This window comes from Electrophorus electricus, chromosome 6 (assembly GCF_041902795.1).
Source record: "Electrophorus electricus isolate QZ-2024a chromosome 6, ASM4190279v1, whole genome shotgun sequence".
NCBI lineage: Eukaryota > Metazoa > Chordata > Actinopteri > Gymnotiformes > Gymnotidae > Electrophorus > Electrophorus electricus.
This window is the reverse complement of record NC_137502.1, coordinates 28,168,854-28,186,143: the sequence shown is the minus strand read 5'-3', so window position 1 is coordinate 28,186,143 and position 17,290 is coordinate 28,168,854. Positions and strand designations below refer to the sequence as shown.

The 17,290-nt window shown below is 38.7% G+C and overlaps 2 protein-coding genes across 4 annotated transcripts; both read right to left on the bottom strand.

Moving 5' to 3' along the window:
- Nucleotides 1-1,253: 1,253 nt before the first annotated feature.
- tpbg1b (trophoblast glycoprotein 1b) lies at nucleotides 1,254-5,161 on the bottom strand. Of its 3 annotated transcripts, XM_027020710.3 has the most exons (3): nucleotides 4,336-5,161; nucleotides 3,996-4,132; nucleotides 1,254-3,765 (listed from the first exon to the last, which is right to left on the bottom strand). In XM_027020710.3, the coding sequence occupies exons 1-3, from the start codon at nucleotides 4,378-4,380 to the stop codon at nucleotides 2,916-2,918; spliced, it is 1,032 nt and encodes a 343-aa protein (XP_026876511.3). In that variant the 5' UTR covers nucleotides 4,381-5,161; the 3' UTR covers nucleotides 1,254-2,915. The 3 variants fall into 3 exon arrangements, with proteins under 3 accessions (XP_026876511.3, XP_026876510.3, XP_026876509.3); XM_027020709.3 differs by having other exon boundaries at nucleotides 1,254-3,723; nucleotides 3,996-5,161; XM_027020708.3 differs by having other exon boundaries at nucleotides 1,255-3,765; nucleotides 3,996-5,161.
- A 627-nt stretch (nucleotides 5,162-5,788) lies between these two features.
- tmem222b (transmembrane protein 222b) lies at nucleotides 5,789-16,654 on the bottom strand. The gene is made up of 6 exons (XM_027020721.3): nucleotides 16,464-16,654; nucleotides 14,628-14,712; nucleotides 12,991-13,022; nucleotides 12,593-12,689; nucleotides 12,306-12,436; nucleotides 5,789-9,493 (listed from the first exon to the last, which is right to left on the bottom strand). Exons 1-6 carry the CDS (start codon nucleotides 16,586-16,588, stop codon nucleotides 9,406-9,408), a joined length of 558 nt encoding a protein of 185 aa, XP_026876522.2. The 5' UTR covers nucleotides 16,589-16,654; the 3' UTR covers nucleotides 5,789-9,405.
- Between the last annotated feature and the right edge of the window lie 636 nt (nucleotides 16,655-17,290).

Genomic DNA, 17,290 nt, shown 5'->3' with positions numbered 1-17,290 from the left:
CTCCTGTACTAGACTATCTTCACTGTCTACCAGTTACATTTAAACTGAATTTAAGGTTTTATTTATTTATTTTTTGAACTGCACCATATTTCAGACCTAATCTGGTCCCATTCTGCCTTTAGTCAGTCCTCTTAGGCCTTCAAACAAACTGGTTTTGAATATTCATTGGTCTCAGTTCAAAAGGTAGCACTATCGCTTTCGGTCAGGTTTTCTCCTTCTCTTAGCACTTTCATATCCTGCCTTAATACCTATATTTTCTCTTTGGTTTATCTCTCTACATAAGGTCTGCAGTGTTTTATTTGTAAACATTACTTTGTTTCATTACTTTCTTTTATCATAGCCCTTTTTTTGCTAATATTCTTTCTACTACTTGACTATATTGTGTCTGCTTATTTTGATTTGAACTCTTGTACATCACTTTGGACAAAATATATTTTTTAAATGTGCGATATGAGTTAAACTTTGACTGTACTGAACATCCTGTTACACAAGGTCAAAGCTCAGTGTGTGTCCAGAACACCTCTGCCACATACAGACTTTGATATGGAACACCTCCAGTGTCTTCCCTGGAACCCAGTTTAGTTTGACCTCTGATGTTCCTGACAGCACCTCGCTATTTGAGGTGACAAATGTATTCCTGTCTCAGTTCACGTGCTAAATATGACACAAATATGACACATAGGCAACAAAACCTCCAAACAGACTTGCGTTGAGGTGCCATTTTAAGAATGACAGCTCTCCTCTCAGAGTGCTTTCACCATGCCCCTGGCCACTGGCAGAGAAGGACAGATTGCATGTGTGAGGTCACATAATGAACCTTTTGTGGATGAGCGTGTGGCGAGTTACTATCACAAGGCATCTGAGCATTAGGAAGACAAAGGCCACTTCACCACACACACTATGAGCTAGTTCAGCAGTCCTTTGTATGACTGGAGTAGGCTTACTTGTTTTCTTATCTCTTTGTAAATATCTGATTTCATCCATTAATTTACTTTGAAAACCGAACAGTCCAAATGAAACAGAAACACAATGAGCATATTGTATAAATGAAAGACTAATATTTTTGTGAGGTATCACTTATATCTCAAGCCTTTTCCAAGGGACTCTTGTGGTGCAGTTGCTTTGGATTTTAGAAAAACCAGAGTCCTCACTGTGCCTGCATATAAATATGGAACAAATTAAAAACCTGAATAATGAATTAAAGAAAAATGATCCCAAAAACATTTTCCTTGTTCGGGTGAGTATCCAAGTAAAAGGACACAGGCAGAAATTTACATTTTGAAATTTTATTAAGCATGCAGAAGAAACTCTGCCCAATGAGTTTGTCTATTTGATGCATGACATGCATGGATACCTCATAAATGTAGAAGAATTCAGTAAAGAATTTTTGCACTTGGCAACCTGTAAGCATCATTATGTTCTCTTTACCGAAATATTCAGTAAAAGTCAAGTAAAGAGCTACAACAAACCACTTTGGAAGACAAGGTTTCTGCAGAGGCTCCCTGACTGCCTTTTACAGACACAAATTAACATTTTGTGTCAAGGTTTCAACACAAAATGATACTAACACCTTATAATAACATTTATACTATGACACTTTTAGGAAAGCAGATTTAAGGAATTTCCTTAACTTTGTGATTTAATTCATGGCGAATTAAAGGAAACCCTTAGGGAAACCCTTTCTACATGTACATGCATCGCTTGGACCAAGTAATTAATTTAAAAATGTCAGACTAATCATACTCACTGGCACTGATTTGAAAAACATGTCCAAAACCTTAATGCCCAAGTCCATGCTATTGATCTCTAGCACATCGGGAACATGTCTGTACTTAGAAAAAGGAAAGGAACCCTTAAGCATAGCCGTTCCAGTTTCATCTGTATCTTATCACCACAAAGTCCCTTAAACAGAAAAATCTGCTGAGCGTACTAGGAGCTGAGCCAGGCTGTGCCTTCAAAGAGCCAGCAGGCTCACTGCTGTCTTCAGGAAACCTCTTCCAGGGCTGGTTCTCATCAGCCTGACAATAAAAATGAGAGGAGTAAAAACAAAGCAAAAGTTTCTTCCGAAAAAGAGAGAGAGAGAGAGAGAGAGAGAGAGAGAGAGAGAAAGGGGACCAGAGATTTCCACAGCTGGTTCCCTTTCCCAAAAGATCCTACTTTTCATTTCTCTCCCTCCCTTGGTTTATCCTGCACAAAGGAAGCGTCTTTCTCCTCGGCTCCGCGGAGAGCTTAGAAGAGGTTATACTCATGCTGGAATGATTCGGGGAGAAAGGGCGCCACATTCTTAGCAGGCTCCCCATGGGCACGTGGACAGAGAAGTCCAACAGCCTGCTCAGCCTGGTAATCACTGGGCAGCTTTACCACTCAACAGACCTCAGAGGAACATGCAGCAACAGCATGCATTAGAATAGTTCCCAAAGCTTTAAAAATCAATGTGCAATTGATAAGTTACTTCTTATCAAGGCTGCAATGTGCAGCCTCAGATCTGGATAGAATGTCATAGTGGTCATGATGTCTGAGATCTATGTTTGACCAAGGCACTTAGCTGTACTCTGATTCTGTAGGTGGTGAACATTTGAAAGCAGAGAGAATGCATCTTTATTTTAATGGGGTAATCCACTATCTTAGCCTTGTCACTGGGCGACAATACTTTGAATGAAGTTGGAGGGTGGGATGTACTTATAAGCCAGAAACTGAGCGTGCAGTGTGCTTGTTATGATGGCTCCTGAAAACGTGAAAAGGCAGTGCATGCTTTTCATAGACTGAGAGAAAAAACCTATGTAATAACTACTTTAATAGCAACATGTCCATGTATTTACAAGACACATGATTTCCTCCCAATATAAATGTGCTAGAAAACAAGTTCAGATGAGGAGCTTGGCTTGGAAGAGCTTAGCTCATAACAAGAATCCAAATCACACATCTGCAGTGGTGGAGACCTGCGCCAGCCTGGGATCAGAATCGATTTCATAACGGTAATGATATCCCTCCCACACCTCTCTGCAAGTGTCACGCAAATCATAAATGCGCTTCTTAATGCCTTTGCGATTCAGGTAAAGCACAAAGAGGAACATGAGTCCCACAAAGCCCAGCACAATTCCTAAAAAGACATAGGAGGTCTGCAGAGCCAGGTTGTCACCCTCGCCTGCCCGATGGCACCCCAGAATCAACCTCGCCGCCGTCAGCAGGGACGTGTTGTGCAGATCAACGGGGAACATGCAGATCAGGCGCTCCACATCCACCACTTTCCCCTGTGAGACATTTAGCCAGGCTGCAAAGGGCTCGATTCCACAAGTACAGGTGTAGGGATTCTGTCCCAGGTTCAGTTTTGCCCTGGGAAGGTGCTCCAACTCTAACAGCCCCTCTTCCCGGAAGGTCTTAAGGGCATTAAGGCTGAGATCCAGCTCCTCGAGGTACTCCAGACCGGAGAAGGTCTCGTTGTAGATCGACACTATGGAGTTGTTGGCCAGCTGAAGACGGCGTAAGCTGCTCAGGTGAGAGAAGATGCGAGGGGGCAAGTAGACAAGGCCGTTGCTGGACAGGTCCAACCCGAGCAGACCCTCAAGGCTGCTCCAGCGCAGAGACGTGGCCAGGTCTGTGATGGAGGAGTGGTTATAGAGCGCCCTGCTGAGATTCAGCTCTCTCAGCATGCGGCTCTGCACTGTGAAAGCCTCAGGGTGGATCACTGCCAGCTGGTTGCTGCTCAGGTCCAATGATCTGAGGCTTCGGAGGGTGGAGAAGGTGTGAGACTCCACCTCACATATTCTACACCACAGAAAAATAGAATAAAATTCTATTGCTTTGCAGTCTGCATTAAGTCATAAGTAGACAGGCAAAAATGTAAAAATGTCTTTAAGACCTTGTGTTGAACCAGTACATATCAATAAATTAATTAGCTGATGCATAACAATACAGTAAAAACAAAGGTAGACAAACTTCAAAATGATCGATGAAAGAACATTAATGTTCAAATGCATGCTGAAATGTCCTTTTACCTGTTGTTGCTGAGTGATAACGTTGTCACATTGTCGAGTCCCTTGAATGCCTGTGGACCAATCCGCCTAATCTGGTTACCCGTGATGAACAAATTCCTCGTGTAACCAGGAATGCCGGACGGTATACTCCGAAGATCCTTAGAAACACATTTAACAGTTTGCGCGGCTTCTGAACATTCGCAACCAAGAGGACACAACGATGACCGCGTGGGGTGAACACAAAACAGTGCAAAGAACAGTATCCGCAAGTCGGGCATTTTGGAAAACTACACGAGACTGAAGATTAAGTAGTTATGCAGCCTAATGTTTTAAACGCTGCTCGTTAAATTAAACGTTTCACCTCAACTGACTTCAAGTAGATTAAGAGTTGACAGTCAAGTTTCATTCCGAAAGATCAGCCGTGACGGATATTTTCGATGTTTTCCGTTCTGTGCATCCTAGTTAGAAACCCCCCCCCCCCACCACCAAACCCAAACATAAATATCGAACAAGTTCAGAATCCCCACATATATACGCCAGGACCTCCCTTAAATGCCAGGAACGTAATGCGAAGTTCCTCCAAATAATATCAATCTCGCGTAGTCCTTTTTAGGTTAACTTATGAACGACCACTCCGTGTGCTTTGCTCTTTTGCATCTCTGAAACCCCACGTGTAAGTGAGAGGCAGCCACTGATTAACATGAGAAAAGCGGGCTGGCGGTTAAGGGCGTTTGATCCGCTGCGTCGCTATTCTGCAACAATGCATTTAAAGAACCGTCGCTCCTCACGCTCGAGAGGGAGGGGCTCCGCGCTCGCTCCTTACCTTCACTTCGCCGTGCACTTCAGATGGAGATAAGTTCTGTATACAAGTGTGCTTTACGTATTTATAGCAAACCGTTACACATTTATATCACTTAGTGTATTACGGAAACATTGTATAATAAAAAGCTATGCTTTGCATATTATATCGGTTTGGCTGTTTCTAATTAAAGTGCTCAATATCCTCATTTATTATTTGGTCATTTAAAAGAGCACTAAAAACATTTGTTCTCTAGCTATTCCATAAAATCTGAAATGTGTAGAGTACCTTATGAGACTATAAAACCACTGACTATTTTGGCGAACAGCGTTCGTTCAGTTTCAGTTACTAGATTAAATTAGCAAATGGTCCTAAAAATCTTTTTCCCCTAAAGAGCCACTTGTGTTTTACCCCTCACCAAATGTCTCGGACAGTAGAGAATGTTGCAGAAGACCAGCGTAGAGCAATTGCTTAAGGATGATCACCTTACAGGAGTCGCTGGGTTTGTATGTATTATGGAGAGGGCAGGGCCGAGTGCCTGTGAACTCCCCGCCTCTCCTTTATAACACGACGGGACTCCTTGAATTTTATGACAAAAGCTTATCAACTATAGCGGTCGTCTGTTGACAGCCAAATGTCAAATCTTGGGACTGTAAAACCTTCATTGTTAAAATCTGCCCCCTTATCGTTGTCAGGCGTCTGCGAGTTTGCTGCTACAAATGGTGTGATGTTACTAGCAACACCAATTCAGCTAAGGTCAAGGGCCAATATTTGGTCAACGTTTACAGAATCTGACAGACTACTACATCTTAGACTGATGTCTCTAACATATTTTAATGCTAGTCTTAGACAAGGTCTTTAAATGGTTTAATGCAGATAATCAGACCTTAATGTTACAAAGTAAACAGTCTTAAATTGTTAAATAAGTCCTCATTCACCAAGAAAGGGTCATATACATCTAATATCAGAACATATAAAAATAATATAATATTCAATAAAACAAAAACACTGACACTATCAATATATTATTTTATTTTAACTAAAAGACAATGCACAAATTACATTATTATTGGAAGATCTTTTATTTGACAAATCAAACCAGTTAGGTAACATTTGACATTATCAAGAGTAAAGTGGAAAAGTGTCAGGTAGTTTTTTTTTTTTTTTTTTTTTTTTTTTTTTTTACCTCTTCATGACTGGGTCTTAACAGAACAATGCATTTTGTATTCAGAGTACTTGGTTAAACTACAGGTATCCACATTCCACAAACTTCCTCCTGGATACACTGCTAAGGCAATGTATTATATAAACCAAATCCCTCTTAAATAAGACATTACTAGGTCTTAGGTTATTTTCAGTAGTCGTAAAGAGAGCTAACCCCAACACCTACGCCCACGGGTATAGCATACCTCATGTTCCAGAATGATGAATCTATTATATAGTCAGGGATAACAGATTAAGGAATTAGTTCAAATCAAAACAGAGAGGCCCTAATAAACATTTTCACTGTGTCTTACATGCTGCATGTTTCTTGCAGCCACTTTAGCACATTTGAGGTAAGCAAGGGAGAGAACAAACATTCTGCTCTTTATAAAGACTAATTTATCTATTGAACCTCAACAGCCATTTGTCACAGGCAACTGGGTCAACAATGCATATCAAGCAGGCAAACCATAATCATTTATTTATAGTGCTACTTTAATTTCTCAATCAGTAAAATACAACCTTAAAAATAATCTTTAGATATCTTAATATCAAAATATGCATATAAATAGTGATAACCTGCAGAAAATAGGTTAAATACCTAAAAAATCTAGTACCAGAGTTAATGATGTCTACATGTAGACATACACGCTACCACTCTCTCATACCCTCTAACGTACAGGTGTATGGGTGAAGGTGTACACAAAGAACATGCTAGCAGGCAGGCAGACATCCGTGCATGCACTCAAACCACATGAGTAACCCAAATCACACAGGCTGTACAAGCCGTCTGATTGATGAGCACATCATACAAGCTAAATATAATGAAGACATCTAATACTCAGTAGAAACAAAGAGTATGAATTATGCCATAAAGTCTGACATAATGCCATGAACAGTATAGTACTGACACAACAAAAAAAGGGGACAAAGAACCTAAGGCTGAAGTAATGCAACAACAGCCATACAATTATTACCACATTAAAATCAATAAATTTAAACATGCATTCCTAAAACATTACACCGTCTATGCCAGTACCTTATAAAAGTATAAAACCTTCGAAAACCGGCCTATCAAAATGAAAATGAGAGTCTTTGAACTGCATTGACTGGGAAAAGCAGTGCAAACAAAAGTGCTCAAGGTCTGCTGGCTCATGCCTGAAAAACGAGAGGCCCATATGTGAGAATCTCAGTGAGAGTCAATGACATATCACAATGTGTTTCTAATCTGATAAGCTCTGGCCAATACCAGCAGGGGCCACTCTCCTCACACACTCAAGCAGATTCCAGGGTCTTTAACAGGAGCCTCTGAAGAGCTTGAGGACCCATGGCTACCTGCTGTTCCTGGCAACACATCCAAAGAGTGAGGGAGTGTGAGAGGGAGAAGGAGTGAAAGCGAAAAGGAGCAAGAGAGCAGGAATGGGGGCTCAGGGCTTTTCTGTTTGATTCCAAACAATGGGGGGATTTGATTCAGACACAGGAACCATAGTAACGGATTTGGTGTCCTGACCATGGTCTAGGATTACAGCAGGGTTCAACTGGTATTTGAAACTAAATGCAAAGTTAATATGTACAGTGGGTAAAGGGAAACAATAAGGCTTGACATCGTGGTCAGAATGAACTGCAGAGCACATTTTTACCATAGGTCATCCAAGCACCATGTGGATGCATTTAGAAAGACTTCAGTCTTCAGTGGGACACAAACTTAATTTTATATTACTCTTAATGATTTGAAGATACCCAAAAATGAGTTGGAATCAATTCTGAAATTATACCTAATCACCGCAAAATAAAATTATTAGTTAGAAAATCATTAAAAACATCATTTGTGCGGGTTGACATCTGGATCCGTTAAGTTTAACATTTATTAATGTTCTGAATTCACTGCAAATGAATGTGGATTCACTGTGGACGTTATCACTTTGTAAACAAGGTGTGTACTGTGTTAAAAACTTTGAACTCCTTTCATTGATATTGTGGCACCACTGACCCTGAAACAACTCTCCTGCATTAAAAGTGGGGAAGGGGCCAAACTCAAAACCCAAATCAATCATTTTCATCTTGTGGATCAAAGGTGTGATGACACTTCATGTACTTCTTTGATCAGGCTTTAAGCTTCACCACCAATGTTGCTGCAGAACTATAAGCAATAAAGTCAAGCCTTCGTTTTGAGATGTTACAAAGATGTAGCTGAGTCATTACTGAGAGATTTAATTTTCATTAAGTTGCCTCAATGAAACTGATTTGGCTTGTATTTGGAAAAAACTCTCCCTGCAAAGGGAAGGGCTAATTTCATTTCAGTGGCCGGCTGCATCGGTGATGTATTCTCATGAAAAAACAGGAGTAGCCATCAGCTAACATTCATGTATTTCAAGTCAACAGAAAGACTTAAAAATGAAAGTATTTTGGTACAGCGCTGAAGCAACAGACATTCTGCGCTAGCATTCCACATACATACCACCTGCAGGTGTGCAATACAGTTATGAAAGAAGTTACAAGACGTCGCTGTTTTAGTAGTAATGCTCGGATACAATGGAAATAGAATCTTAGATGTACTGCATATGTACTTGGATCCATCTAATACATGTATCAAAAAATAATTCTTAAAGGAAATAGTTTCCATTTTTAGGCTTTATCAAAATAAACAAAAGAAAAAAAGGCTTTAAAAAAAACATACCCTTAATATAGAAGGAACTTTATGCTGCCACTGCAATGTTAAATATAATGCAAAAGACTTACTTAATAGTTAGATTGAAAGGGCAAATCAGTACACAGAATTACAGTAATGTACAAGTGTTAATGTACTTGAAAGCATGCTGCTGTGCAGCACAGTAAGAAGAAGAAAATGTATACTAAAGCTTTTATCAACCATGTTGCCAATTTAAAAAGGAAAATGGGTAGAGATCCAGGTTTTAGCTATAGACGACAAACGCTTAAAGGAGGGGAAAAAAATGTAAAGAACCTGACTGTCTATATCAGATTTCATCACGAAATTCATATCATATGTCAGTCTCTTCTTTAGGAGGATGTGCATTGAAGAGACACATATCAGAGACTGATAAAATGATTTCCATTAAATTCCCTACATTAATACCTTTGGGACAGAATAATTTAATTTGCAACCAAACAAAAATGCAGCATCACTGATTTTAAAAGCAACATGAAAACTGTATCTTGGAAGACAAGCTTTTGAGTGTAGCATTTCTTACATCAGCATGTGACAAACCTGTTGTAGGTTTTCTCTCTTTACCCTACAACAAAGAGGCTTAACATTAGGGTTCCTATACTGGGCTCCTCTACATTAGAGTCAGGACAGGGTTGACTTTACCCCACTGGTCCGGACAGTCATTGGAGTCCCCATTTGTAGTGGAGACCTGGATCTCCATCAGGACGCAGGGCTCTGTAGTCCCTTCCTGCGTCCCGCTTTGGTCACCGCAAGTTCACATAGAGAGCCAAGGACACGACCACACTGGTTAGTATCAGGAATGGCAGCCAGGTCTTCAGAAAGCCAGCGCAACTGTAGAGGAAGACAAAGATGAAGAGGAGGAGAGAGGAGAAGAAAAAGAGCAAGGGTGGGTCAGACAAAGAACAGGTAGAAGATGCATAGGACTAATAAAAACGTTAAGACGTTAAGTGTCTGCCAAATGACTAAATGTAAAACGCAGATGTATTATTGTGCTTATTTCATATAGCACTAAGTGATTCAAGATAACTGATGGTTAGCTATGCTTTTTCCAAGTACAAAAATGGCCAATGCACACACACGCACAAAGGCACATGCATGCACACATGCACGTGCAAACACACACACACACACAAAGTATTTAATATTGACTTTCACAGCTACTGACATTGGTAGGACTTAAGTAGCTCTTTCATTAACACTGTATTCATACCCACTATTGATATTTATCTTTGAATAAAGTTTTAAAGTATCAGTGTAAAATCATGAAAATCAATTGCACTTTGATGCTTAATCCTGAACTAGAATTAGACAAGATCAGAGAGAGCTGTAACTCCCTCAGCAGAACTGAACATTGATTTGATATCAGAAATAGAAGGTATGCAATATTACTGCAAGAGCTGTTATATAACAAAAAGTGCTAGCTATATAAATACATTTGACAACGTACTAACATGACAGTATGATTCTTCACAGGATTCTTAAGATATCTTTTTTTTTGCTTACAATATTTTATTGGTCCATCATGATACTAGCTGCGATAATTTAAAAAGTGCTTTTATAGAACTAACAGTAGTAGTAGCTTTTTATCCAGGAACAAGACAAGTTTGTATTCACATTTAGATTTGTTTTTTTGCTACTATATAGTCCATGGTTACAAACATGCAACATAAACATAATTTCAGTCACAATATCAGGACTGCCTGCATTTTCTTTGCACCTCTGTCGTAAAAATAATATTGCTTCATATTATCTCATCCTCTTTATCTAGACACCAGCTGGTTCAGTCTGACTTGCACACCTGCTGTGTGTCTGTTGACATTGCATCCAAATTCCAGGTACTGGGGCAAACAAATCCCTTTCATCCATATCAGCCTTGTACAAAGCACTTCTAGATCTGTAGGCACATGCATGTCCAGCAAGTGGAGTGGTCCCATCAAACCCACTAGGTGAATCTCTGTTACGATCTCTGAACAACACAGAGGTTCAGCAGGAAGCAAAATCCAACCAAATGCTGCTACAATTTTCATACTCTAGGTCAACAGTAGAGACAAACTGGAAGAGACTCAAGCTCATGATAAAGAAATAAAGATAATACTGTACTATTGCCACTTTTTAATTAACTTGTACATTTACTCTAAACTGAATTTCTGACTAACCAAAAAACATCCAAAGACTGTCATACATTTAATTAAACTATCACCATATAGCTTATATAATGCTAATCAGTATTCACTTTCTTAGATAATTTATGGAGTTCTGATTTGGTGAGATTATCAGCATCATTATGTTCACCATAAGTGGACTTCAGGATACACTCACTTTCCACATTCAAGACACCTGCAAAACAAATCATTCAAGTTCATTTAAGACAGGCACTTCTGCCCTTTTCATTTTTGCCTGCTTTTAAAAGACCATACATGGTCCACGAGAAAAGGATGCTCATAACGCAGAACTTATGGCCTTATTTGCAATTTATTGCCTTATCTGTATATAACAGAGAATGTATTGCTAATTCTATAGACTCTAGCATTTACAGTTCAGCTTCAAGACAAGGAATCTTTGCTAGCCCATTTTCTTGAGTCTTCTTCAATGAGAATATTGTGTTGCGATAATGCAATACAGTCTAGACATAAACAAACCTAATAGCTCTTACACGTGACAGAGATCCTTCCAAGAGCACTCCTGAAAGTGAGCACTCACACTGCAATCCAAACTGACCTAACTTTATTATCACACTATTAGATGAGGAATGAGAGAAAAGCAGTAGAACAACCATAGCAGTGGACATGTAAGCCACAGTATGTTTCTGTCAGGAATACCTTCCTTTAAAAATGAATGATATTTTTTTTAAAAAGGAACCAATGGATCAACAAGCTAGACAGTGAGATTAACTAAGTGCTAGCAATATGGACTGATATTTCTGATAGATGGCAGACAAGTCTGCAAAATGTTTTAGGATGTTCACTGAAACCTGCCTAATTTAAATTTTTGGACTACATTTTGTGTGATGTGGTTTTGCAAAGTGCCAGCAAGTACTGACTGTTTACACATTAGCCCTTAATTGTCAAAGTTGCATACAAACAATTGACTGTGCAATAGAGGATGCAAATGTTACTGGGTTTTATTAACCATCAATATTATTCACCGGGGGGGGAAGGGGGGATCCTTGGAGAGAAATTTCATGATAATACAATAAATACTTCAACAAGAGTAATAAAATGTGAATGTGATATTTACCTAAAACAGTGACACACAAATTATGTTTGTAAACCCTTTTCACACATTCCAACATCTCAAACTTAGTCTCTCAGTTTTGAACTGGACACAATTCTGTACTTAAACAAGAGAAAGGAAAACTTTATATTTTCACCAATTATTCTGTGTGGATGCATGCACACCCATCTACACAGGCAGAATCCCCATCCACCCACCCATACAGACTCAACCACCCACTCCATATCTTCTTTCGTGTATTCCTTAATAGGCTTGTACATTTGTATGTATTGTATTACTACCTTTAAACTTGCATTTAACTTAATTACTCCATTTTAAGTTGAATCTGACATTATGTAACATATGGCTGCAGGAAAACCTAAACTATATGAAGTAAACAGTCCAAAGTAAGGTTCTACATTGACCTTACCTGACATGCTTGCCATGGATAAGAGCAAGCAAGCAAAGGTTCACCATGTTCCATGAGGTGCTGTTGTCATAGTGCATCAAGTTCAACGCCATAGCAACATGAGAGTGACAGTTGTCACAACAAAGGTTGTGCTGAAGGAAGAATAAAGTGTAAGGGGAGGGGCATAAGGAGCATGTACTACCAACAAGATAAATTAGCTTTCTCAGTCTCAACACTGAAAATATTTACATAAAATACACACAGACACATCCAAACATGTACACACATAAAAAACAGGTGCACTTTACCATTCTGTGTTTATACTCTTCTGAAGCATCATGAACTGCTGTGTCCCAGGCATTGGAACCACTCGCATATACTTTACTTACATCCAGCATCCAGTACCTGTGTAAATGAAAGTTTAAGGCAACACTATATCTCACTACAAGTGCATTCTTAAACCACAACAATATTGTGTTTTTGGCATTTTAAAACTACACTGCAAAAAAAAGCTATGACTGCATATTCTGACAATAGCACTTAACAGGCAGAATTAGATCTTTTTGAGTCACTGTGGAAAACCTGAATTATAATTTTGATGAATAGCCATTCAATTACATTACAGAACATATTCAAGTACTTTCTGCCCTTGACGGATTTTCAGGAATGACTCTGAAAAGATGTCCTCAAGAATTTTATAACTTACTTTGTTGGTCTTCCAAAGGCCATATTGTCTTCCTACAACAAAACAACAGAAAAAGCAACACAGCAGCATTAATGAACAGCCTATATGTTACCTTTGTTACTGTCATCATTACACTTGAGACATTGACAGTGAAATCATTAAAAAGACAATCTGCAGTACAAACAACCTAAAGCCAAACAAAACTCCTATTGGCTGAAGAGTCAGATGTGAGCTTTTGGTGTAAAAGAGCACAGAGCAATTTCCCACTGCAAAATGATGACTAGGGAAAAAAAAGCATCTTCCTGTATGAGCAGTTCTGAATGACTGTTAGGACCTATACTATAAATCATTGCATCTGCATAGACCATATCAAATATCAGGCAAGAGAGAGGAGGCACAAACGAGTGCAGGCTTAAACCCATCTTATTAGAGATTAGACTGCAACACGCACGGCACCTCTGTACATTGGTAAAGATTTTCCGTATTGATCCAACGGTGCATGCTGCTTGTCGAACAGCATAAAGAGTTTGGAAGGGAAGTGTTGAACTTTAAAGTGATTCCAGAGGGAGATTCTATGAAGATGTCCTCCCAAAGCAGGTATAACTTGTGTAGGAGTGCAACAAAAAAAGAGTAAAGAGAAACATTTGGGTTGCTTAAAATTCTGTGGTGGTTTTGAGGCTGAACAAATGGCGTTTTACTGGCTGTTTGTATAGATGAGCAAAGAAGGGTGTGAAGAAATGTGATTTTGTTTATCAGCTTTTTACCATATACTTTCAAAGAGGCCAATAAAAAAAAAATCATACATCACAATTACTGGCATTGCTAGAAATTCTTTTGAACCAAATTTTATCATCATAATTTGGGGGTTTTCAGCATACTAGTCTCTAGCAACTTGTAACTGGTCATCCATGAATTCCTGTTTCATGGGCTATAAATTCAAAGTGACACACAGACCAAACACCTTTATCCATCAGCAAGAGAAACATCACAAAAATAGACAAATCAGACTACTCACCTTTATAAATCAGGCTATAGAAAAAAATTACTTCAAACATGAATCTATTCACTACTAACTTCAAACCTATCAATAATTAAGACTTCTCAACCGACTATAGCTGTGAACCTGATTAGAAGATGCAGTCACCACAAATAGTCACATTCATGCCAACAAATTAATTTAGAAAGCTTGCCAGAAGAAAGCTCCTGCTGAAACCCAATATAAAGTGTGATGTTAGATCTGTGGTGATGTGGCACTGGCACCGAGTTTCCTCCAAAGGACATGGAAATCTTGCAAGGATACATGGAAAAATGGACAAGAGACTATCAAAATCTTGCTGCCTCTGGCCATAGGCTATGACAGGTTTGTGGATGAATTTTCCAGCAGAACACGAATTGGATATTCCAGTAACATTCCAGTAACAAATTATATGAATACCACCAAATCCATACAAAAATCGTTCACTGATCAAATTGTTTTCAATGGTTGTCCCATATTTTCAATACAACACATTTTTTTCATAGCCTTTTTTACTCAACCTCACCAAGGATGCTAAGTATTTTGAAGGCAATTGGGGTTCTGCATTGAACAAATTATTAGCATTGTATTCAAAACAGCTCACATGTCTTTAGTAATTCATATATTTGTTTGAATAACTCACCGAAACGAAGTATGGCCCAGCAAAGTCTCGGATCACACCTGTAGAGGTGCAGATCCCCATATGTCCAATGAATGGAAACAGCCATCTGAAACATCCAAAATTTCCATGAATATGTTTTTTAGTACTGTGGAAAACCTTTTCCTCTTGTAAAGTCATTGGCCTCAGTAGCTCCTTCATGGTGTGCCACATATTTGGGCAAACTAACCAACCTATCTACTGTATGGTGTACTTCTTGAAGGCAGGAACATCTGAGTGTAATTATAATTGTTTTATTCTACGTCCTTGCGATTCCCCAAGAGAGAAAATAAGAATGAACCATTACCCACAAAATGCAATCTCTCATAAAATAAGATGTGCAAGCTCATAATTCGTTCATAATTAATATCATTATGGAGATCATTACAGAGAGAGTCAATGCAGGATTTTCATCTTTCAATCTTTTCAATCTCATAAAACTGGCAAGCTTCCAGTTTTCACTGCTGATTTAGATTCTGGTTACTGTGCATTTAGAAACCAAGCCAGGAAAACAATCCCTTTCGGTACAGTACGACACAGTCATGCCCTTGACTTATTAAGCCCTACCAGAATGTATAACAAACAATCAAAGTCATATTCCACTAGCAAGAAAAAAATCTGTTAGACACCACTGCTGTTTTGTTAATGCTCTAAATAATGCGGTTCAGCTAAACTTTTTCAGTTTTGAAATGAGGTGGGGCAGAGCCAGAACAGGCATCCTAGATACTGCCCCATACATATTAATCTACATATTAAGGTTTGCTGGACAGTAATGCTGACCTATATAAGGAAGTGGGGGACAAACTGGAATGAAGCAGGGTATTAATAGAGAGCTACAGAAGAAAGCATTTCTGTGATTCCTTGTTTGAGAATACAACAGTACATTGGTATGATGTAGGATTTTCATTAGTTTTCATTTCACAAGTTTGTTTTTTTTATCTTAATGTAGTGATGAACCAAGCAATATGCTTTCTGGATTCCTGTCAAGTTTAGGAACCTTCAACTGCCAATCTCTAAGACAGACAAACATGCATCACTAATTTAGCTGAGGACTTTGCTCGTGTTAACAATGAGTGGTCACGTCTTGATTAACTTAATATCCAAGTTTAAGACAGAATATATTAAAATTAAAGTTTACTTCTTCTAGCTGGTTAACGTCATACCAGTAAGAAAAACCTAACACAATAACTTCCGGACACCAATACTGATTGATTGGTTACTTAATCAATACAAAGGAAAAGAAAACTAAAGAGATTGTGTCAACACAAAAGAAGCTAGATTCACGGCACTTCAGGCTATAACACGACTAAAGATCTTCTAGATCTGTACGCCACTGTAACTGCACAAAATGATCATTCAGTCTAAACACTCGCGTGGTTTAAGAAGATAGCTAACCCAGCTAGCTACTTATTCTGCGACAACGAAGCCCATGTTTGTTAGTTATGTGTTCAGTTGGCTAAGAAGGGAGCATGTCTCATTTGTGTATTACAAACTGGTAGTATCATCTCTGTCTGTCTTTTACCAAAATGTTGAATATTCTGATGCTTGATCGGGAGCTGTAATTTCCAGCTTTCCACTTTGTACCTTAGTGGGATATGTATTACACAAGGAGTTACAGAAAGCTAGTTTTAAAATATATATATATAAAGGTATAGATATGCATAAACGAAGTGGCTATCTATCTATCTATGCTAGCTAGGTTAGCTAGTTAGCTAGCTATCATTTTCAAGTGTCACGAACTAATCCAACACGAAGAAAGGGTTAGCCGGACTTATCCTGAAAAATGAAGACAAACGAATGCTGTATACTGGGGTAACTCACGATAACACGGGGATGGGCGTCCACACAATGCAGTATGGATATCGACTTGTGTTTGGGTCTATCTTCTCGTACGCTAAGTGATAATTCTTCATATTGTCTATTTCGACAACATCCGCCATCACCATCTATGAAAAATGAACTTCATTCGTTCCGCTTCCTGGCAGCTGCTCGAGCTATCAAGAGCAACCTCGCGCTTCCGGGTCCATGCAAGGTTATTTAAGCGTGCACGCTGTTCGATTCTTTAACGCTATTGCGGCAGGTCATATCGGAAAGTAAAATTAAAATGTTCTTTAGTAAAATGTAAAGTACTCACGAAATTTACATGTATGAAAAGTTGCAGTGATGTAATAACGTGATGCGCATAAAGTTTGTTACTTGCAATGAGGCAGTTACAGTTGTTTAAGAGAAGGAGATTAAAGACTGGCATCAATGATGAAATGAGCTAAACTATATTTTATAAAATAAATAATAAATTAGATCATGCCAAATTATAAAATTTGTATTGCGGAGGTTGTGTTTGTTACTAACGTATTTATTTAGATGTTATTGTTGTAGTTGTGGCTATAATGTTTAATGTAGAGAGAGATTAGATTGTATAGTGTGAGTGTTGATATTAAAACACTATGTCAACCACTCTCGGAATACGAAGGCATTGCATTGCAAAGCTGCTAGCACATTAATGAGCAGGAACCCAGTCTGAAAAGTACCAGTGCAGCAGTGCAAGGCAAATGTAAATAAACATAAATAAACAGCAGCTGTGCATCCTGTTCAACTGCTCCATTATAAAATATTAATTGATATAGCATATCTAGCTGAATATTTAATAG

Coding starts and splice junctions, on each gene's coding strand:
- tpbg1b (XM_027020708.3), bottom strand. CDS start 4,252: ATGCCCGACTTGCGGATACTGTTCTTTGCACTGTTTTGTGTTCACCCC. Junction 3,766..3,995: donor TTATCACTCAGCAACAACAG/GTAAAAGGACAT, acceptor TCTGTGGTGTAG/AATATGTGAGGTGGAGTCTC.
- tmem222b (XM_027020721.3), bottom strand. CDS start 16,588: ATGGTGATGGCGGATGTTGTCGAAATAGACAATATGAAGAATTATCAC. Junction 13,023..14,627: donor CTGGGCCATACTTCGTTTCG/GTGAGTTATTCA, acceptor GTTTTGTTGTAG/GAAGACAATATGGCCTTTGG. Junction 12,690..12,990: donor GCCTTTGGAAGACCAACAAA/GTAAGTTATAAA, acceptor TCATTTACACAG/GTACTGGATGCTGGATGTAA.